This window comes from Lycorma delicatula, chromosome 1 (genome assembly GCF_047948215.1).
Source record: "Lycorma delicatula isolate Av1 chromosome 1, ASM4794821v1, whole genome shotgun sequence".
Classification (NCBI taxonomy): Eukaryota; Metazoa; Arthropoda; class Insecta; order Hemiptera; family Fulgoridae; genus Lycorma; species Lycorma delicatula.
This window is the reverse complement of record NC_134455.1, coordinates 348,021,930-348,046,909: the sequence shown is the minus strand read 5'-3', so window position 1 is coordinate 348,046,909 and position 24,980 is coordinate 348,021,930. Positions and strand designations below refer to the sequence as shown.

Genomic DNA, 24,980 nt, shown 5'->3' with positions numbered 1-24,980 from the left:
TTTATTCTGTTATATCTTGTATTTTCAGTTTTTATATTGGTGTCTTCTACTATGAATATAATTATTTAACTAATGAAATTAATAATTTATACCATGCAATTTATTTCAAGCCTGAAACAAAGTCCATACAAAACTATTTTGATGTACTTATTTTTGCTCTTGCATTTAGTTACATTAAGTATTAAGATATGATTCTTATCAAGCCTATACTTAATTTTTGATGCACGAACACCAAAAAAGATTCTCAATAATGATATGATTACATGCATGGACCAAAACCAGTGTCAATGTTTGTAATTTCAACATCCTAGGACCTGAACAATTTGTTCTGTGTAATAAATTTTTGTTTCTCTACAAGATATACATTATTAACAAATTATTTTTGGCCATTATTTAAAAAAGTAAAACATAACTTATAACTTACAACATTTTTTTTATACATATATTTGATCTTGTCTTCTTTACTGTTTCATTCTATTGTTTCATTACAACATTTTTTTAATTTATTTATTTTTTATTACTTGCATATGGCTTTTGTATACATTTTTTATAATCTATTTTTCTTATATATATGGAATGGAGTATAATTTTACCCAAAAATATAATTTGTTCTGTATTAAATTAAAAAAAAAACAAAACAAAATAACATGTAACATATATACAGAGAGATTCAAAAGTTGTACACATCAAAATTACAGTCTATAAATAGTAGTATAATTGAAAAGGTTCTATCAGCTACTGCAAGATAGCACCATTGGTATTAACAAGAAACCTAGATGCCATTGTGATGCATATTAATCACATGATGCTTGCAGTAGTGCTTTGTTTATTGCCTGGTAAACATATCCTTTTCCCAAGAACAATGAGTTTTCATTGTTGAACATTATTTTTCCAGGCGTTCTAATATACGTTTATAGATGAATTTTGTGGGAAATATACGGATATGGTAGTGCCTATTAATTCGACCATGAGATTGATCGCCGATTTCAGAGAACGCGGATCAGTTGCAAACATGAAAAGAACCAGGAGACCAGCCATTTTGACTGTTACTAAACTGGCTGGGGTTAATAATCTGAAGCTTTTGCCTTCAAAAAGCTTGAGAAGACTATCAGCGCACTCACAGATTTTATATGGAAGCGAGCAATGACAGAGCTTGACTTTGTTTTCTTCACTGATGGAGGCATGGTGGCTACATGAACATTCAAAACAAGATAATTTGGTAGACTGAAAATCCATATGTGTTAAATGAAAACCCCTTACACTTTTAGAAAATGAGAGTGTGATGTGTTGTATCACTAAATCAAATAGCGAGCCCCATTTTCTTTGAAACTACAGTTAACAGTGTAGATCCAACTTTTGGATCTCTCTGTATACATATATATATATATATATTATTTAATCAATTAAAGTTTTTGTTCATTCTTTTTTCATTCAATAGCAAAGACAATTTTTATTTATTTATTTTTAAAAAATTTAGTAGGTAATCAACTGATTATAATTTAAAAATTATACATAAGCACAGCCACTACATAATATACATAAAGTATGATTACCTTTTGTGAGTTTTAGAGTTTCTAAAGGTCCTTGTTGTTTTTACAAGTATATAAACATTAATTTTAATACACAAAATATTAAGTTTGATATATAGAAATAAAATCATAAAGAGTATTCTAATGATTTACTTTGAATCCTTAATAAATAACCTAATTCGAATGTTCTATCAGAAAATACTTAATTATATAAAATACATCAATTAATAAAAATAAAGGATCAAGAGCAAGTATATTAATATAATAAAAAAAACTTTTATCACAGAAAAAAAAATTATTATTAAATAATAAATTACCATATGTAATTATTTTCAATTAAATCTTATTCTTATGTTACATAAATAATAAAGATCATAAATTAATTTGTTTTAATACAACCAAAATTGTTTTATTGCAATAGATTAAAAATAAATCCTTAAATTAATAATTAATGTTAACACAAAAATGTTTAGCTGCAATATTACATACACATACAATAATATTTCCGACAAAAAATACATTAAAAATAATATTTTAAATAAAAATTATTTATTTATAAAAATAATATTTTAAATAAAAATAATTTATTTATAAAAATAATTACATGTGTGTGTGTGTGTGTGCGCGCGCGTGTGGGTGAATAATTTTATCAAATATGATGATTTGTAAAAAATGGATGAAAGAAAATTTCATGTAGTGATCAAATGTTACTTTTTGAAAAGCAAAACCATACAGAAAACTGAACAAAAAATGATGAGTCAGCTTCATCAATTAGAACAGTTTTTAAGTGGTTTTGTTATTTTTAAAGTGCTTCTAAGAGCATAAATGAACTTACCAAGGCCGAATAACCTATGGAGATTACAACTACAGAGAATATTTTTAGAAATCTATGATATTGTGGTTAGAAGACTGAAAATCTATAATATTAGGCAACTCAAATGAATGGGTGCATCATACTTAAAACAAACATTTATGTATTGAAAACTGTCCACAAGCTATCTATGTTCACTCACAATCTTCAGAAGTAGAATGAGTAAACATTTTTAACCACAATGTGGAGCTGTGTTTCACAGTAAAAAAAGGAATTTTTATGTTTTATAAGTCTTATGAAACTTTGATACACCACTACATCCTTGAAACTGAAGAACTGTTATAATGGGTTGTAATCGGGGGAAACTGTTCCAAAGAAGGTAAAAACTATTCCATCAACACTGTATTTTGAGATGCTGTAAAGATGATATAATCTTTCTTTACTTTCTTGAGAAGGTAAAATAATAACAAAGTAATATTATACATTTTTGCTGCATAAATGAGGATTTAGTGCATAATTTTATCTTCTTTATCTTTGCATGGACTTATTAAGCACCCCTTGGAATTCCATAAATAAGTGCTTAAAAAAAAGTACTATTAATAAAAGAAATAATAATGAAAATTATATTTTAAACAGTTGATATAAAATTATAAATAAAATATTCATAGAAACAAAACATACTCATACACAAAACTATAAGCTTTTGAACTGCTAAACACATTTTAATAATATCATTAAATTCAATATGACTGGTCACACTGACTTAAAGTTTAAATATATTTAATAAAAATTTCACAACTGTCTTCAGATCAAAATAAAGAAAAAATAAAATAATGTGTGTGTAAACTGAAAAATTTCATGAAATTTTTTCAAATAATTGACAACTAAATGTACAAGGATTGTCCAGAAAATAAAAAATGTTTGATTTCAGCAAGTGCGTCTGGTCCTGTCAACCATTGTGGGTGTGTTATTGGACGCCCTCAACTACAAGCTCAGTTCGAGCTAAACTGTGTACAGACACTTGTATTTTATTTACATGCTTCCAAAATACTTGAAAAAATACAAAGTCCTCTTGAATGTAAAGCACACAGTTCTACTCAGTTTTCTAATGTAAAAATTTTTCACCCCATTGAAATTACAGACAAGCAAAAGAAGTTTACAGTGATGAATAAAGCATCATTACGAAGTGGTGCATTATGTTTAACGAGGTACAAACAAATGTGCATGATGACAATCATTCTGATCGATTATCCCTCATCACTGTTAATTGTTTGTAATTTTTGACTGTAATTGTTGGTGTTATGTTTTGGTGCCATACGCTAAATAAATAAATCCCTCATCACTGAAAAACTCAACAAAAAAAATGATGACAAAATGCAGAAGGATAGACTTTTCACATTAGATGGTTAACACAGTTTCTTTCCTTGAATTTCAGGAGATTTATTTTATGAAATTGTAAAATGATCCATCTTGGTTACCAAAAGAAGTTTGTTATCTTCATCCACAATAATGGTTGCTCACACTCAGCTGCAATAATTCTGAGAATTGCTTCAATGTTTCGACTGGGATATTTTTCAGTATCTACCATTTAGTCTTGACAAGGCGCCTATCATTTATTCACGACTTGAAAGAGTTTATAGAAGGCAGGCACTTTCAAGCCTATTTTGAGCTGAAAGAAGTTGTCAATGAATGACCAGAGAACTTGCTGCAAATGTGTACAGCAAAGGTATAAGAAAAAATGGTACCACGCTAAGACAAGTGTTTAGATTTGTGTGGCCAAATTGATACATAATTTAAGGGTTCGTGTAAATATAAAATTAAAATTGTCTAATTAATTTTGATTTTTTTATATCAAAACTTTCTTTATTTTCTGGACAACACTCATAAACCTTAAATAACATGAAAACATTCTTAAGTTATTTCTGTTTAATTACTTTAGCGTTAATTTTATTTTTATTTAATGACTAAAATATTTCATTTAATAATTAGAATTTTTTTTTTTTTTAAAAAGATAAATTCTTGCACACTTTTTTTAATAAAATAACATTCCACAGAACTCAAAGCTTTACATTCAGATGATTAATGACCGGCCTTTAGTAATTTCACAAGTAAAAAATCACTATCTATAGTAACAAATTATTATCTAAGTAACATCTATCAAAACATGTGTTATTTGAAAATGTACTTTTTAATCTATGCAACAGTTTGTTGTCTACAGATAAGTTTTTTTTGTTATTTAAAAAATAGTTTTTTGAGATCGACTATAGACAATTATTTATTTAGTAATGTAGCTTTTAAACAAAAGCTTTCATTTTTGTTTCACTAAAAATTTTGTGAAATTTTAACTACTGAAGATAAATGTACACAATAATTTTTATGAACAGCTGTGTACATCAGCTCCAATTAAAGACAGTAAATAAAGAAACAAAGATCACGGAAAGCAAATTAAGAAATTATGTCTAATGTGTGTACATTGTTTGATTACAAACCCAGTGCAATAACCTCAATTTCTCACAATTATAAAAACCAACTGCTGAAGCTTGTGAACAAAAACAAGAATTTAAGGTATAAAATGAAAAATTAGAAAATTTAATGCAGACTGTATGGTTTTTAAGAATCCAAAAAAATATTTAAAAAAATAAAATTCATTTACAAGAATAGACAACCTTAATGAAAGTGTTGTGCAATATTCAGTTTTATTCTCTTACAAATGTGGTTGGTGTATACCACCCACTGCTGCAAAAATTGCAGATAAAATAAAAGTAAATTTTCATGGATCTAGAACAACAGTATCGCATATACTGAAAAACCAAGTTTTAAGTATAGGAAGAATAACAAGTGAAAAAAATTTGTAATGGAAGGCACACACATTGCCTATGCTCAATCAAATTTCTCTGAAAAATTCAACAAATAAATTATTATACTATGGGAAAATGTTTTTATTATTTGGAAAACATGGATAACTCAAACCCTTTCAAAGTAATATATTTGGAGTCTAGAAAAATAAGTATGGTGGTTTTGAGATGCCAGTAACAGTTGAAGAATCACTTTACTGATTGCTGGTTTGGAGCAAATTGATTTTCTACAATACTGTAAAACAATTTTCTTTCAAAAAAAATAAAAAGTTCATTGAATGCCGATCGTCATTTCAAAATTAATTCACAATTATTTAAGCAGTTTAAAAACTTCTTCTGCTTAATGAAAGAGGGATCACTTACTGTAATGTATAACACCAGTTGTCATTCTTTTAGTGCAGAGCATGTACTAAGCTATAACTAGAAAATGCTGAGATTCAAGACTGATTAAGAAAAATAATGTATAGTTTTGTGTTATAGAAACAAAGGTAAAGTTATTAATGCACAATGAAATAAAAGATACCACAAAAATATATGAATTGCATTAGCTGCCTTTGAAACAGGGCAAGAAGAAGTACGTAATCATGGGTAATTTTCTGTTATCCCCTCCCACCAATTTTTTTAATATTTTTCATTATGAATTGGGACAATGCTCATTTTGGGATGGAGAAACCATTTTTTTATTGGGGGAATCGCAGATAAGATCCTGGCATTGTTTAGAAATACGGATTACTGTATAGTTACGATTTAAGATATTACATCATCAATTACTTATATTTGTGTTGTCGATTAGACTAATGATGACGACATGATGCAGACTGCATCATGTCGTCTCAAGTGATGTTCGTTTCTCTTATTATAAATGTTGATACAAAAGAAAAAGCAATCCAGTTTCTTCACGATATTGGAATCATTCATAAGACCAGAATATGTAAGTTGAACAAGAAATGTCTCAAATTCATGCAAAAAATGATTGTTGGGTATGTAAAAATCAAAAGTGCCTTGAAGAAAAACCGATCAGAAAGGGAAGTTGGTTGGATGGTAGCAAATTGTCGTTCAAGAGAATTATTTTATTCATTTATACTTGATCTCAGGAATACACTACCACCTGTTTTGCTGAACGAGAATTTGAAATGAGTTGTGATGTCATTACAGACTGGAACTATCTGCATGAAGTTTTTGTCAATTTCATATTAAAAAATCCTCATAAAATAGTGGTGAAGGAAAAATATTGGAAATTGATGAATCGGTTTTTTTGAGAAGAAAATACAATTGTGGAAGGTTGTATCCTCACCAGTGGGTTTTGGGAGGAATTTGTTGTGAATATCTAGTGGCTTTTGTGAATAGTGAATAGTGGCTTTTGTATGCAGTGCCAAATCGGAAAAAAGAAACGCTATTAAATATAATTACCGCATGCATTGGTAAAAGTACTACAATAATGTTGGATAAATGGAAGTCACAATGGTATACCAAAAATAGAAGGCATGAACTTTAAACATTTCAGTGTGGATCACAGTCAGAATTTTGTCGACCCAGATACTGTTCATACCCAATGGATTGAAAGCCTTTGGAGAAACGCAAAGGGACATAACAAACATGAATTGGGAACTCACCTTCATGAATTCATGTGGTGTCATAGATATCGGAATGAGAACTATTTTGATCAAATTTTTAAAGTCATTGTTTCGCTCTATCCATTGAGTGATTGAGTTGTTTTTGACAATGATTATTTGCATACGTTTTTTCACTTGTTATTAAAAGTTTGTTTTCTTATTTCTTTTGTATTGAGATTAATAAAAAGAGTTTATATTTTGTGTTAGGTCTTTCAGTAACTATTGCAATAATTTATTATTTAAATAATCAAAACATTACTGTTAATTAGTCAAGGTTAGCGAGCGAAGCGAACATAGGTTAAGTTTGGTTAGATTATACTTACAAAATAAATAAGTGTTATAAAAATGGTAATATAAATAGTTATATCAGATTATTGGGTTATTTCTCAAACTTGGTTATTACTATTATTATTATCATCAATATTTCCTCCTACTATGAGTTGCTTCCTAGGTGAAAAATTTGCAAATGTTTGGGGGAGGGAGAAACGAAAAAGTACCCGTTTTTCTAATCGTTGATTTAGAAAGTTGAATTCTACAATTAAAAATGTGTTTTTCCACCAAAATTGACATTGATAATTAAATTTCATGCAAATATGAGTTAATTGGATAAAAAAAAGAAGAGAATCACAGAAAAGACCCAATCATGTAAAACATAATCCATTAGAAATGATATGGACACAAATGAAGACAAAGTGGAAAACCTATAATACATTTAAAATTGCTAATGTGAAAAAATGATTAAGTGAAGCTATAGAAAAAATTATCATTAAGACTGGAAGAAATGTATTTGCCATAAGGAAAAAACTTCATTAATACCTACAATTCAATAATTATTCATGTTTCATGTTATTATTCAATTATTCATGTTGCAGAGAAAAACTGTGATGAAGAAACAGATACTCCAGAAGATTTAGACAATGTTTAATTTTATGTTTTCAATTTATAAACATAAACTAAAGTACCATAGTTAAACAGTCAATTATTCTACAAAGGTTAAAAAAGAGTAAAATATCAGTTATTACGCTCAGTAAATTTATGATGTTTTTATTTAATTTCAAACACATGTTGAAAGTACAAAAGGTTTTAATTCAAATCTTGTGTAAAAGTAATTATGCAACACTTCTTGTAAGATATTATTTTATGCATGGTAAATATTGTGTGCTTCGTTATCACATAGGTATATATTTTTATATAGCTAAGAAACAAATTAACAAATTACTTGTTTCTGATCAACAGTGCTTTATAGTTGTACAAGTACACAACATCCATAATGAGATGGTAAAATATAATTTTCAATAAATGTGTGTAGGAATGTAAAAAATCAGTAATGTATTTGTAGTTGTACTTTAAATGACGTAAGAATCAGTCGTCATGAAATGGCAAAACGACTAATACATTACTTACTGAAATTAAGTTTGCATTTTCCTGGTATTTTGTATAGTTACTACACAGCAAAATAAATTAACCAGCTGCTCTTTTTTTTTCCAAGCAACTAAGCTTGTAAATTCAGTCGTGTTACAAATTTTATGTTTTAATTACTAAAATTACCAGAAATAAAATACTATATAATTAACATTGCTGACTGATAAAATAAAAAAAGACTAATTTTGAAATAAATTCTCAGATTTTGATAATACAGAGAATCATCATGGGGTTACAATTCTGAACGCATTATCTCCAAAAATTCAAATATTAAGTAATTTATGCTTTTATATGTTTTTCAGGGTGTGGAATACAATGGTAATGTTATTTTAATGCAAAATCGACTATTTTCCTAAGAAAATTGTAATTTCCTTAAGGAATAATTTTTAATTAAATAAAAATTGCAATTTTTGTCAAAAGGAACTATTTCCAGTCAAAAATAAAAGATAAATTTTTTGCTAAATGCACTTTTTCCAATTTGAATCAAAATGAACTATTTTCATTTTAATGTCAAAATATAATAATGCATTATTATTATTATTATTGTATTTTTTTAGTTTAATAATCTTTTTAATAAATGTTTACGTTATAAAATTCAAATCAAAAGTAAAATTCAGTAAATTACATTAACTCATACGACATTTTTCAAAGCATATTATTTCCTGGAATCAGCTGATCACATACTTGTTGATATTTATATTAAGTGCTTGAAGTTGTATTTTGTTTCCTTTTAATTTTGAATACATTAAAATGTTAATTAGTTATTCTGAAATTCATTTACAAGATAGTGACATTTTACATCAGCTAGAATAAGATACTGACTAACAGATGCCGAAATTTGAAAATAATTTAGGTATGACAAAAGTTTTACAAGAGTTGTAAACAGTGCTAGCGAACTAGTTAATTTGCAAGCAAATGAAGAATTTTGTTGATTTACCAAGTAATTTAGCTCTTACAAATAGAAATTACAGAAGCAGTTGCCATATTCAAAACACTGAGATTGTTGGTGTTTTATTAGAAGGTTCAGCTTCTAAAAAATTAAATAAAGCTTTTGCTTCATTTTCAAAGTATTACAGTACATTTGTACAAAAATTGAATTTGGGGTTTTGACATCCTCGTCAAGATGTCTGCTCATTTTGTACAGAAATGAAAACCAACATTAAGGTAGAAAAATGTAATAAAAATAAAATAAATTTAGAAAAATTCATTAAAGGCTCACAAGATGAAAGCTAAAAAATTTTTGAGCTTTTAAAACAAAATGAAAATGGAATGTTACAGTTTGTTTTGATATGATGCAAAAGCAACATCTCTCCCAAATGTGAAAGTTATTAATGTTTTCTACGCTAGACAAATCTGCATTTACATACTACACTTTGTGATTTCTTTTAATGTGACTGGAGGGCCAGATAAATTAATTTATATTCGACTTGAAATCGAGTCAAGCAGAGATCCAAACGAGGTATGTTCTGCAACATCACATTTTTCACAAGTTAAATACAAAACTTTTACAAATTTAACTTTATGGCTGTTCTCAAACTTATGCTCAGCCCAAAACAAAAATAAATTCACAGTGGGGCTTCTTCTGTACCTAATGAGTAAATCAAACATTTTTAACCAAATTGAGCACATATATCCAACGCATGGAAAAAGTTATATGCTACTGATAGAACGTTCAGTCACATTGAACAAGAACTATGTCGCAAGAGTGAACTAGTAAGTCCTGCTCAATATTACGAAATAATGCAAATGTTTACTACCGTTAAGGTGTGCAGCAAAGATTTTTTGTTTTTTGATTATAAAAAAGCTGTTCAACCTTTACTAAAATCAGTGCTTCCTTTTAAAATCTCCCAACAAAAGATTTTATTATAATGCTGGAAGTGTACACAATCTGTGTTAGTGCAAATTATTCTGCAACTCCTGTTGCAGAATAAAATTTAATAAAGTTCATTATAAAATTGATAAAATTGATGCCATTCAATTTTATTGCTGCTCATTATTGCTGCCATTTGTCAGGTGGTTACACGACAGTGCAGTATATGTTTTTAAGTAGTGAAGTTGTATTTGTGTAAAATGCCTTAATCAATCCAGGAGAGGATAGCTATAGTTGAGGCCAACATTCATTCTTGATATTTTTAAGAATCACGTGAAGTAAGTATTCATAGAAGAATTTACGATAAAATTGGTGTTTGGTGTGCTGTTTCCAGTAATCGTATACTGGGACCAAATAATTTTCACCGGACTGTCAATACACAAGTTAACCTCACAATTTTCAAAGAATTGTATGGGCAACTAACTGATAATGAAAAAGAATACAGTTTCTTCCAACAAGACAGTGTCGCACAACAATATTTCACTGAATCGCGTTCATGCAGCTTTCACAAATAAATGAGGAGTGGTGGCCTCCACTTCCTCAGAGTTGTCTACTTGCGATTTTTTCCTTTGGGGCTACTTAATGGAGAAAGTTTATGCATCTAATCCACACAATATTGATGAACTAAAGGTGAACATTCAACGAGAAATCAAAACAATCGACAACATTTTGCATTAGAAGACTCTCAATATGATCAGTTAGTTGAGCACAAAAGTGCATCGATGCCCAGAGTGATCATTTTGAACATCTTTTGTAACAATAAGGTAAATAAATGCAACATTTAAATTACGTTTTATGTTTTTTTTTATTTAATTTATCCATATCATTCATAAAATTTCATTCCAACATAACCTACCGATACTGCAGCAGTTACATAATGGGTTCAGTTTTATGTTGCTCACTCTGTATTATGTCTACTCTAACATAAACATAGTTTTTACCATATTTAAAATTATGTTTGAAGTCAAAAGGTCTCAGGAAATAGTATGTTTTGTTCCAAACATGTTTCTAAAATTAACAGTAAAAATATTAATAATGTAACACTGTTGACTATATCTTGTAGAACAGTACTAAAATATATAAACTGCAATTTAATTGCAATTTCTTTAGAAATTTCATCAATTTTAGAAATTAATTATCCTCTTTCTCTGAAAAATTGAGTTTTTGGAGATAGTACATTTTGCATTATGACCGCCACAATTACTGCTTCTTCTAAAATAAATAATTTCTCTAAATAATACAAAAGCAGTTTATATTGAAAGTTAAAAACATATATAACAGTCATCATGTAAGTTATTTTTTTTGGCAAGTTTAATGTTTTTTTTTAGAAATACTTGACTGACTTAGCATTTTTTAATATGATAAAATATTAAGTATAGTATTTTAGCATACCCTCACCACGTTAAAATATTATGGATATTTATATATGAGAGATATCTACATAAATATTATGCATATATATAAATATTATATATTAAAATAATTTTCCTCTTATCAGGACAAATGCAGGCATAATTTTCATCTGGTAAAAATTAATTAGACTTTCTCTCAGAACTGATAAGATACAGAGCAAAAACTAAGTTCATATCATACAGATACTAATTAATATATAAATGTTACTTGGTAATAATAAAAATAATAATAAAGCAATGCAGAGTTTTTCAATTTATAATATTTTTTGGAATTGAGAACAGTCAATGCCATCTAATTATAAATCTAGTTGAATGAAGCCTCACAAAAATTTTTAATTTATATATTTAAATATATATATATATATATATCCTCCTCTATGAATCATGAGACCTTGCCGTTGTTGAGGGGGCTTGAGTACTCAGTGATACAGAGTAACTGGACCGAAGGTGCAACCATATCGGAGAGGTACCTGTTGAGAGCCAGACTAAGGAATGATTCCTGAAAGAGGGCAGCAGCTCTTTCAGTAGTTGTTAGGGGCGTGTCAGGATGACTTAAACGGCCATATCAACATCACTCAGTCCTCTGAGTACTATGTAGCTGAAAGCAATGGAAAACTACAGCTGCTTTTTTTCCAAGAAAATGTGGCTCTCTGCATTTTCATATAGCAATGATGGAGGCGCCTTCCTTGGTAAAATATTCCGGAGGTAAACTAGTCCCCCGTTCAGATCTCCGGGTGGGGACTACTAAGGAGGGGTCACCAGAAAATTAAAAAATAACATTCTACAAGTCTGAGCGTGGAATGTTAGAAGTTTAAAAAAGGTTGGTAGGCTGGAAAATTTAAAAAGAGAAATGGATAGGATAAATGTGGATGTAGTAGGAATTAGTGAGGTTCGGTGGGAAGAGGAAGGCTACTTGGTCAGGTGATTTTAGAATAATAAACTCAGCTTCAAATAATGGGCAGGCAGGAGTAGGTTTCATAATGAACAAGAAGATAGGGAAGAGAGTAGAATATTTCAAAACGCATAGTGATAGAATCATTGTAATAAGGATAAAATCAAAACCTAAACCGACAACGATTGTTAACGTCTATATGCCTACAAGCGTCCATGATGATGATGACGTAGAGTGTGTATACGAAGAGATTGATGAAGCAATAAAACACGTAAAAGGAGATGAAAATTTAATAATAGTTGGAGATTGGAATGCAAGCATTGGAAAAGGCACGGAAGAAAATATAGTAGGTGAATACGGGCTGGGCAAAAGGAATGCAAGAGGGGACAGACTTATAGAGTTTTGCACAAAGTATAATTTAGTAATTGCCAACACCCAATTTAAAAATCATAATAGAAGAATATACACTTGGAAAAAGCCTAGCGATACTGCAAGGTGTCAGATAGATTATATCATTGTTAAGCAAAGATTTAGGAATCAACTCGTTGACTGCAAAACTTACCCTGGAGCAGACATTGATAGCGACCATAATTTATTGATAATGAAATGTAGATTGGGGTTTAAAAACCTGAAGAAAAGGTGTCAGATGAATTGGTGAAATTTAGAGAAGCTTGAGGAAGAGGAGGTAAAGAAGATTTTTGAGGAGGATATCGCAAGAGGTCTGAGTAAAAAAGATAAGGTAGAAAATGTAGAAGAAGAATGGGAGAATGTTAAAAAGGAAATTCTTAAATCAGCAGAAGCAAACTTAGGCGGAATAAAGAGAACTGGTAGAAAACCTTGGGTTTCAGACGATATATTGCAGCTGATGGATGAACGTAGAAAATATAAGAATGCTAATGATGAAGAAAGTAAAAGGAACTATCGGCAATTAAGAAATGCTATAAATAGGAAATGCAAACTGGCGAAAGAAGAGTGGATTAAAGAAAAGTGTTCAGAAGTGGAAAGAGAAATGAACATTGGTAAAATTGACGGAGCATACAGGAAAGTTAAGGAAAATTTTGGGGTACATAAATTAAAATCTAATAATGTGTTAAACAAAGATGGTACACCAATATATAATACGAAAGGTAAAGTCGATAGATGGGTGGAATATATTGAAGAGTTATACGGAGGAAATGAATTAGAAAATGGTGTTATAGAGGAAGAAGAGGAAGTAGAGGAGGATGAAATGGGAGAAACAATACTGAGATCTGAATTTAAGAGAGCATTAAAAGATTTAAATGGCAGAAAGACTCCTGGAATAGACGGAATACCTGTAGAATTACTGCGCAGTGCAGGTGAGGAAGCGATACAAGCTGGTGTGTAATATTTATGAAAAGGGGGAAGTTCTGTCAGACTTCAAAAAAAGTGTTATAGTCATGATACCAAAGAAAGCAGGGGCAGATAAATGTGAAGAATACAGAACAATTAGTTTAACTAGTCATGCATCAAAAATCTTAACTAGAATTCTATACAGAAGAATTGAGAGGAGAGTGGAAGAAGTGTTAGAAGACCAATTTGGTTTCAGGAAAAGTATAGGGACAAGGGAAGCAATTTTAGGCCTCAGATTATTCCTTCTAATAGTTGAAGGAAGATTAAAGAAAAACAAACCAACATACTTGGCGTTTATAGACCTAGAAAAGGCATTCGATAACGTAGACTGGAATAAAATATTCAGCATTTTAAAAAAATTAGGGTTCAAATACAGAGATAGAAGAACAATTGCTAACATGTGCAGGAACCAAACAGCAACAGTAATAATTGAAGAACATAAGAAAGAAGACGTAATAAGAAAGGGAGTCCGACAAGGATGTTCCCTATCACCATTACTTTTTAATCTTTACATGGAACTAGCAGTTAATGATGTTAAACAACAATTTAGATTGGGAGTAACAGTACAAGGTGAAAAGATAAAGATGCTACGATTTGCTGATGATATAGTAATTCTAGCCGAGAGTAAAAAGAATTTAGAAGAAACAATGAACGGCATAGATGAAGTCCTATGCAAGAACTATCGCATGAAAATAAACAAGAACAAAACAAAAGTAATGAAATGTAGTAGAAATAACAGAGATGGACCACTGAATGTGAAAATAGGAGGAGAAAAGATTATGGAGGTAGAGGAATTTTGTTATTTGGGAAGTAGAATTACTAAAGATGGATGAAGCAGGAGCGATATAAAATACCGAATAGCAGAGGCGAAACGAGACTGAGACAAATGAAGAGGTATTGCGGCAAATAGATGAAGAAAGAAGCATTTGGAAAAATATAGTTAAAAGAAGAGACAGACTTATAGGCCACATACTAAGGCATCCTGGAATAGTCGCTTTAATATTAGAGGGACAGGTAGAAGGAAAAAATTGTGTAGGCTGGCAACATTTGGAAAACAAATTTTGTTTTACAATGTAAAACAAATTGTTAGGGATGTAGGATGTAGGGGGTAAACCGAAATGAAACGACTAGTACTAGATAGGGAATCTTGGAGAGCTGCATCAAACCAGTCAAATGACTGAAGACAATAAAAATTTTGAAAAATGAAACAGTTCTATTACCACAATATATCAATTTTTGTTAACTGAGGTGGCTAGGAGGATTGTACACTTTGTAATCATGAAAGCCTAAACTTTTTTCCTATAATTATTTTTTAAATCTTTTCTGTAGTTAAAACATACTTTAAAAGTAACAGTTCAAATATCATATAATAAGTTTTGTTAAAATACAGTCTTAGGAGGCTAGAGACCTAAGGGGGGTCAAGAAATTTGAAGGTCAGACCTATTCCTATGATATTTTTATTTTTTTTGATGATAATGTGCATGTGTGTATATATATATATATATATATCCGTCTTTTACCATAAAATCAGATTTACTATTTTGGTGAATGTATAATTAAATGTTGTTTCATATTCAAATTTTATTTATTATCTACAAAAATTTTTATTTAAATCTAAAAAAAAATTTTTTTATATATATATATATATATGGTACACCACATAATTGTTGTACTTTGTAAATTAAAGCTTATTATACTGGATGAGCATTTTGAAACCAAACTGATCCAGCTCAAACTCCAGTTATTTGAGTTTTAACACTGCTATTATTAGCATCGCAATTGGTTGTATACATTACTACTCTCATCTATTGTATTCAATTATAGTTAATGCTTCAGTGCAGTATACTTTTGTTCTTTACAGTTATGTTTTCTCAAAATGTCTTAATAAATTGAGTAAAAGAGTTCTGGATCCTTTCAAGAAACGCATCAAATATTCACAGAAAAACTTTTGAATGCTAATATCCCACCAAAGAACAGCATACGCCATTTAGTTAAAAGTGGTGATGCAATGGAGTCATTTTCAAATGCAAAAAGCTATATCACATAGGTGACCTTCCGTTAGGACTGCAGATACCATAGTCGATATTAAAAAGAGAATTTCTGCTAATCTAAAAAAATTAATCACAATAAATTGCAATAAAATACACATATAATACTTAAAACTACATCTTGTAACAACTGTGCAACAAGTTGAGAAAACAAATAAATCAAAAACATCTTAATTATTGTGATAGTCTTCTCAAAAACAGTGTTGATGAACAGATAGATCTAAAGGTGTTATTTCATTTCAACATGAAGCAAGGTTTCATTTATGTAGGCACATTAATAGCCCAACACCAGGTATCGGATGAATGAAAATCCTCACTGGATGTTTTTTGCTTCCATTTCATGATGAGAAAACCCATGGTGTGCTGTTTCTAATAATTGTGCAGCAGAGCCAATATTTTTAGACCGGACTGTCAATTCAAAAGAGTAAAATTTTAAAGCTATGCTTGGTTAACAGATCATAAAAAAGAGTACAGCGGCTTTCTTCAAGACAGAGTAACACATCGTGAATCAAATTCACTAGCATGTTTAACACAACTTTTACAAAAGAAAGAACTTTCAGCAGACAGTGGTGACCACTGCATTCCCCAGACTTGTCTAGTTGTAATTTTTTCCGTCATGGTTATTTGAAAGATAGAATTTATGGATTAAATCCCCATACTATTAGTGAACTGAAGGCAAAGATTTGAGAAGAAAACAACTGCATTGACAGTTCTGTGACAAAACTGTCAATACCAATTGGCAATTTGGCATTGTCTATTGTTTTGTCAGGTAATTTCAATATACTTTCAACAGGTTTTGTAAATATGTAGTCACGTAAAATTTTTCTTATGTGATACAGAATTTACTTTAATCCAAATTATTTTTTCATTAAATTAATAAACTATTACACATCGCAACTGTGCATAGTCTGAAGCAATTTGGTTTTAAGCTGCTTGTCAAGTATAATAGTCCGTAAGAATGCCATAAACCCACTACATTCTTTATAAAGTACTAGTCAGAATAATAAAGAAACAGTGTTTTTATTTTGGGAAAGTACTTTTAATAGGTTTTTAAATAATCATTAATTTGTATTGTCTCTTAATCAACAAAAACAACAAACAACAACAACAAGACAACAAAGCAATCTTAAATTAATTAAATATAATTCCTCACATATATTCTTAAATATAAATAAATTATTTTTTTATGAAATTAAAATTAAAAAAATAAAAAATAAATAAATGAAGTAATAAATGGTGAAACATTTAACAATTAAACATACAGTTGCTATCTGTACATATAAATAAAGAATATACTGAAACTTCTTAGAAATATATTCCCATTAAGTTTTCATTCTGCTGCTATTTAGTTCAAAATTTATATGAAAAAAAAAACGTAGTTACAGAGAAATATATTCACAAATTAACTCCGTTTAATTTTTCAGATTGAAAACTGTATCAAGAACGTATTTTATATTAATTTGTTTTTTTTACAGCATAATTCCTGTAAATTTTTACATTATATCGTTCAGTCTTCAGCTGGCCTCTTTACTCCTGTTTGAGACGATCGGGATTCCATAGTGGCTCTCCAATCGGCTTGCAATCTAGCTAACTCTTCAATATGAGATTCTAAGTCATGTTCTGACATTTCAGGTAGAACATTCGCAATGTATCTTGAAAACAGCTTTGGATACATAGTCGCATAATGTCCCAAGCTAACCATATGAAGGTTACTAAAAAATGACAGCAAATCTGATGGTAGAAATGTAAATGGTGGGCACGATTCAATAAATTCTGTAAACAAATAAATTATCAATTCTAATTTTAAATATAATGGAATAATCATACTTTTATTCAAGGTACACATTTTAATTGAACCACCGTTGAGATATTAACTAGAAATGCTGCAAAGAACCTTTTATATATCGGTAACATTTCCTCAATTTTTGAACAGTTTATGTTTGAAATCCCTACTATTTTTTTCTAGATAGAACACGTAATTCTTAAACATTCTTATTCTTAGATTTTTTCCAATAAAACAAACACCGAGAATGTACACCTTATTTTCAGTTGTACCTATTGGCAATAAATAATGTGTAACATAAGTTTTAAAAATAAGATTTGGTAGATATTCACAAATGGTTGTGAATTTCTATTCATAAATTTTAATTCTGTAATAATTAAAATAATTGTCAACATTAATTTTTTTTTTTTTTTAATTTTGTTTCTATTTATAAAATGTTATTTATTTGCCCTTATATTATATTAAAAGAATTTTTTTTTTGTATTCTCCAAAGTAATAATTTAATTTTCTTAATGTAATGAAAAATGTCAATTTCATTAAATTAAAAATTTATTTTCATATATTGAAATAAAACATAACTATTTTGTCAATGTGTTTTTTTTTACTTATTTACTATAATAATGATGTTAGTAAAGAATTTTATTGATTGATTTAAAGTGGCTCAAGCAAAAGATTTATAAAACTGTTAAAATAAAAATAGTTTATAGATTCTTAAAATAAACCAAAATATTATAAAATACAACTATATTAAAATTAAAAAAAAAGAAAATTACAAGACTGTGAATTTAGGTTCAACTTATAGAATATAAACAACTGGAGATGGGAGATAGACCTCAGAAGCAGTTGCATTGTAGAGGGAGGAGATTCAAAGAATAAAAATGTATAAGAAAAATTTGTGTTGTAACTGAAAATATTGTAAAAATTTCTATATAAAAAAAAATTATGGAGATTTCAAACATCCCAATAGGATTTTATAAAGTATGCAAATCTCAGCAAGAATGATCTTCAATATAAATTAAAAATTTTGTTTGAGTTATTGGTAAAACTGAAGTGATCTAAATCACTTAAAAAGAATAGTCAAAAGATAAATTATTTATTAATTAGTCATTTTAATTATTTATTAAAATGATACTATTAAGTATTGATAGATTTTATTGATTTTATTAGATAGATATTATATTAGATAGATTTTATTGATAAATTTATTGTAGTGTACAGTTTCTAGCAAGAAAATTTAGGATTTTATATTTAAATTGCTCTGGAATGTTACCACTTGAAATTCATCGAGCTTTAAAAGTTAGTGAATAGTGAAAAAAGAATGATTTGTATTATTACAGTTAATTATAATTTCTGTATGACACAAAATTTATTAAATGTAAATATTAAATAGAAAGCTTTAGTTGCATTTTTGCATTTATTTACTAAATTAATGAAATTAGTACAGAATTCAAAGTTCTGATTCAAAACACTTTAAGTGTTTTGGAGTGTTAAGACAAAAAATACATAGTTTTTTTTAAATTTAACCAGAAGAGTAAAATTACAACCCTAGATTTAGTTTCACCTTTTACATGGGAGCAGTCAATAGGTACAACTGAAGTTGAGGTGTGACTTCTAAACAGTTGTATTATTGTGGTGAAAATTGTCAAGATTAAAAACATTTTACAATTACATATTGTAAATAAATGTTAACAACATATTTTATAAAAATGGGAATTTCCATTTAAAATAATTAACTTTGCCAAATAGAAGAATGGTAGAGATTTCAAACAAGCCAAAACAGTATTTTAACGCATTAAAAATATAGCTTTCCTTGTTCATGAGATCCCAATGACAGAACACTTAAACTCACTGTATACATTTTTTAGTTAAATTCAATGTTACATAATTACTAGTAACTGTTCAATTTTTTATTCAGTTATATACTTGAACCCTTGACTGGGATCTGAACCGAAAACCTGTAATGTTAATAGGTTTTTACCACCTATCTTACAAAGGATTCAGAAATATTTAAAAAAAGATTATTACATAGTAAGTCCTGCCAAGAATGAATGACCGTACAAAGTGCTTGATGATATCATAGTCTAGTGCTACATGTGATTATTACTCCAGGCCTTTGTGCATCCGTCTGCCAAGTACGTACTGTAATGAAGCTATGTATAATCTAATGCTAGCAACATACAATTTTAGGAAGGGCTATTAGAAAAGATCTCAGCCTGACAAAGAAAACACAAGATTTTTTCAGAATTTTTTTTATATTTCAACATAGTCACTGTAATTTTGACCAATGAATATACAGTTTTTTAACACCCTCAGTATAATGCGATTTGCCCAACTCTGCAAAATAAACTGTTCTCAGGTTTGGTAAGAAGTAATCACTGGGAAGCCTAATCTGATGGAAGCACTTTTCAAAGAACAGGTTAAATTTTTTTGGCCAGATGTGGACATTTAGCCTGAACAGCACCCTTCAATCAGTTCAATAGTGAAGCAAAATAGCTCCCAGTGATGGTCCTGCCTTTATCCAGGTAGTCTATGAGCACTGCACCATAAAAATCTCAAATACTATAAAGAGACTATGGTTATGAATTTTCCTGCAAACAATTTTTGCTTTCTTTGGTGCATTTTAACCTTCTCCAAACCACTGTTTGTCTCTGGTTGTAATGGTGAATCCATGTTAAATCCACTGTTATAAAAAATGTTAAAAAACTAAGCAGAATCGCATTAAAATAAGTCTAAACACAATTGAGAAGTGTTCAGTCGAATACGTTTTTGGTAGACTATTAAACTTGGCACTCATACCAGAAAGCTTGTTTATATCCAAAACAGATAGAAAGTGGTGTGAACACAATCTATTGAAGATATCTGTTGTGGCAGCAAGCTTGCATATTTTCAGATGGAAATAATTTAATACAGAACTGTGGATTTTTATAACGATTTCGTTGGTCATAGCAGTTTTGAACTTTCTGAGTGTTCATCATCTTGAATGGCTCTACAACCATTTTTAGATTCAGCAGCTAATTCTTTTACTGAGAAAAACGAAGGAGAAGAATCCTTTGAAGTGGCATCTAACGCTTTGTATATGTAAGTCAGGATTAAACCTTTTAAAACAGAGTACTTTATATCAGGTCAAACTTCAATTTTACCCATTTTTCAAAAAATATCAAAACTTGTTTGCTTTACTTGGTCGACATGAATAAATATCATAGTCACTTTGTCATACTTGCACAATCCTTGTGTCAGGCCAAGAACTTTCTCAACGACCCTGGTACTGTGTTAAGATATCGAAGCGATAAACTGTTTACTTTATATTTACAATCTTTTACAGATACACTTCACATACTTCAGCTTGTTTATTGCAATGACATCATGAACCTGAGCTGAATGTTTTGTATGGGACGGACCATCACCTCAAAAATGAGCTAAAATTTAATGTTCAACATAATTCAGCCACTTTTACATGCTTATTACTTAACTATTATTTAAGAAGTTGCTAACCAGTTTTTGTTACATTAGATGCTAAAAAAGTTGATGTAAACTTGTGTTGAAACTTGCTGTTAAGTCTTATGACAAAATGGATCTTCACACCATTATTTCCAAAGTTTTCTGTAATTAAGTCAATAATATACCCTACCTTCAAATCAAGGATCATCACATGAAACTAGAGCAGAGTTTATGAAGGTATTCAGAGACAAGCACCAATCATATGAGGAGAAACATTCTGTAGTTTCTAGATCTAAGAAGGCAAAAAGAAGATATTAATTTATTAAGAGCAGTTTGTTCAAATTCTAGAAAGGTATCCATAATAGATGATTAAACCGGATTTTTTTATTTTAACAACTGCAGGAGGCTGCACTATTATGTTCATTGACCAAAGACCAAACATTGCGCAACATACAACTCTGGACTACGATTAATGCTTCTGCATAAATAATCAATACAACACAAGTGATTTTAGTTTAAAAAAACAAAAACAGCAATATAATAACCATCTTGTATTCCTTAATTGCCAAATTTGGTAAAGGTTACAAGCCCCTCGTAAATTTATTTTTTTATTATTAGAACTTAAAGCTGGAGTTTTGAAATCAATGAGATTTAGAGAAATTAAAATCAGTTGAAGAGAAAGTCATCTAAAATTTATATCAAAGAAAGGGTGGGACAGCTGTACCAATGCATATTTTAAGGGGTATGGAGATCCGAGTTTACCAAATACAATTTTTATAAGTCTACAATGTAACAAAGGGGTATGGAAATACAAAATTTACCATAACCTAAATTAACTGCATCAGATATATTTTAAATTGTAAGCCAGAAGTAAATGTAATCAGCCTTTTTTGAAAACATGTTTAAAAAACATATAAAATAGACATTATATAATCATCATCAATTTATAATTCTGTTTACTTCTAAAGATAAAGTATTATAAATATTTTTGCAATATAAAAGTGATTTTAATGACATAATTTTATTTACACTATTTGAATTAGCGGTAAAGATGAGACATACATATCTGTTCTGAAACAGACACAAACTTTGAACTTTATATCGATTGGAGTATTATGCATTACGATTGTTTTCTATTCATGTTCACTGGAATATTATGTAGTAAAGAAGATTGTTTTCCATTGTTTTAATTTTCTTTATTTGAGGTTAAAAATATTTTTATTTTATACTTTTTAATCGCTACAGGTTTTTTCTAATAATTCATTATCACATTTTTATTTTTTAACTGCAAATATTTTATATGAACTCATGCTGTAAAAGTTTTAAAACCAATAAATTTTGATTTTAACTGAAATAGCAAATTAATAGAAATGGATTTCTTCTAAAGACATCTCAAAAAGGTAAAAAAACTATTTCTGAATGATATATGATAGTATACTATAATATTAAAAAAAATTGATGGCAATGAAAATAATTATTAGAATAAAGATAGCCGATTACTGAAACTAGTAATAGTATTCAATACCATCCTCAATATGACAACCATGCAACTATATTATTATTGTTGCTAAATTTAATTTAACTTATTTCACTATTTATTTAATATTAATAATTAATCTATAAATATATTCAATATTATCATTAATAGCTTCTAGTATTTATTACTTTAAATTATTCTAATTGTAATAGTTTTATTACTATAAGTAATACTTATAGTAACTTTTTATTAATAATAGAATGAAATCCAGCTGAAAATTACATCATTAATTTTCAAGCAGTAATGCTATTGATCAAAATCCAAAAATAAAATGTAATTTTGTTTATAATGAAAGACTTAACATTTTATCTTACAAAAGTCTTTGATAAAACAAACAAATACAAAGATAGCGACAATAACAAAGATCACAATTTTTAAATTAATGAACATGTTTAAACCATAAATTTTTATTTATTAGAAGTTGATGTAAACCATGTGTACCAATTATAATAATTTCTCTATCTGATCTTAACACATAAATTTATTTTTAAAAGCACAAAATGATGAACAAGAGAGAAACAATTTTCTTTTTTTTAATGTAGAACATTGGTTCTTTTTACCATCAAAATGAATAGCCAAATACACTTTTATTTTTTACTTCCTTGTATGAAGTAAAGGACAATTGTGATCGAGAAAAATTTTTGTTTTCAGATTTCAATGGAAATATCCATTTTGACTTTCCCTGGATCCAATTTGATTAGTTTCAACATGAAGTCTGTACATAAGTATGTACGCATCTCACATAACTCAAAAACAATTAGCTATAGAATATTGAAATTTTGGATTTAGGACTGTTGTAACATCTAGTTGTGCACCTCCCCTTTTGACTGCAATTGACTGGACCAAAAGTGTCTAAAAAAGCCCAAAATCCAAACAATTTGAATTTTGGATTTTTCTTAACTGCAGTAATAAGCCCTCATTGAGAGCTTTTCAACGATGTACCTTAAGTGGTACTTTTTTAATCAGTTCCAGAGTTATAGCCAAATAAAATTTTAATCGATGAAATATTTGGTTATTGCAAAGGGAAGGCACTAGATTCGAATCTGACTTCTATCTTTTTTTTTTTTTTTAATTAAAATATAATGATTTGTTCCATTCCATGTTGAGCTGGTTGGTACTGCACTCTAACATCTACTAGTGCTGGCCGACGACTTAATCTAATATGACCATTCTACATAAGAATCCCACACAGTGCAGTGGTGTTTTCATTTCAGTCCAAGGGGACTCATAGTTTCTTAATAATGTTCAAGTTCAATTATGACTAAAGTATCATACATTCTTAAGTTAAATGGAACTATTGTAATTCAATCAAAATGTTAAGGTGACAAGAAATTAAATATAACGATTCAAGAAGAATATAGCATTGCTTCATTTCATCATCTACCATCTCATCAAGAATACAGAACACACTAGCTCTAAATTCTACCATGATTTATTAATAATTATTAACCTCAGATTGTTGTAAAAAAAAATTACAATAAATAATAATTAAATAATAACAATAAATTTTAAAAAATGAAAAAATATAAGAATTTATAAAAGAAATAAAATTTTATGTACCTTTCATTAAAACATATGTGTATGTAATTTAATAGGCGTACACAGAAGTCATGTGATGTCTACATCATTTTTTCTGTTACATTTATGTGATAAAACTAAAAAATGATTAATAAATAAAATCTACTCGTTCTTCAAAGTGATGTTTTTTGGTATGAAATTACCATCACATCCCCAAGCCCTCATAGGATAAAGGAAACTCAAAAACTTTAAATAAAAAGGATAGGATTGTGATGCATCAATTTAAGAGACATTGAAAAATAACAATTTTGATATAAATAGCTTCAAGCTTCAAGCTTAAATACTTCAATAGCACTACTCGAAATGAAGGTCATTTAATATTTTCCACAGCTAGTTTCAAAAGTAGCCTCTGGTATATCAAGTAGTAGTCACATACAAGGAAAATAGATTATTATAAGGTAAGAGAGTAGGATATGCTACATCTTATTTGTTTAGTGTTTAACTGCTGAGCAGTTATTTAAGAGGTACTGTAGAATGCATTTGAAACTAGTAATAAAAAAATTAAATGACTAACAATTTGGTTAGAGTTGTTACCTGAAGTTATTTGTCATGTTTTTTTTTAAATACCCTTTAAAAAATTATGTATTACAACCCTACCCTTTCCATTTAAAATTTTTTAATTACCTCTTCTCATGGAGGCCCTCTTGGTACAATAGTTTCACACTAAAAAGTAAATAGTTTCAAGATATTTGCATTTGACATTTGCCAAATATAATTTTTCTATGTTTAATAATGGTTAAAAAATAATATAAGATTTCCCAAACTTTATTAACAACTGTATATCTCACTAAACTACAGATTCTTTTTGTTTGTTCCTGGTA

General features: G+C 28.8%; 2 protein-coding genes across 9 annotated transcripts in view; one reads left to right on the top strand and one right to left on the bottom strand.

Annotated features, from left to right (window-relative positions):
• The window catches only part of LOC142334444 (uncharacterized), a 593,558-nt gene that overhangs the window by 429,862 nt on the left and 138,716 nt on the right, over positions 1–24,980 (top strand). The gene's annotated exons all lie outside the window — the stretch shown is intronic.
• The window catches only part of LOC142334442 (CDK2-associated and cullin domain-containing protein 1-like), a 66,691-nt gene that overhangs the window by 7,256 nt on the left and 34,455 nt on the right, over positions 1–24,980 (bottom strand). Inside the window, exon 5 of one of the 4 annotated variants that reach the window (XM_075382440.1) lies at positions 16,586–17,596. The exons of 1 other annotated variant lie outside the window; for it this stretch is intronic. In XM_075382440.1, coding sequence (XP_075238555.1) covers positions 17,331–17,596 — 266 coding nt within the window. In that variant the 3' untranslated portion in view covers positions 16,586–17,330. Of the gene's footprint in view, positions 1–16,585; positions 17,597–24,980 lie in introns of those variants that run through there. 2 more of the 4 variants (XM_075382438.1, XM_075382437.1) reach the window with 2 other exon arrangements.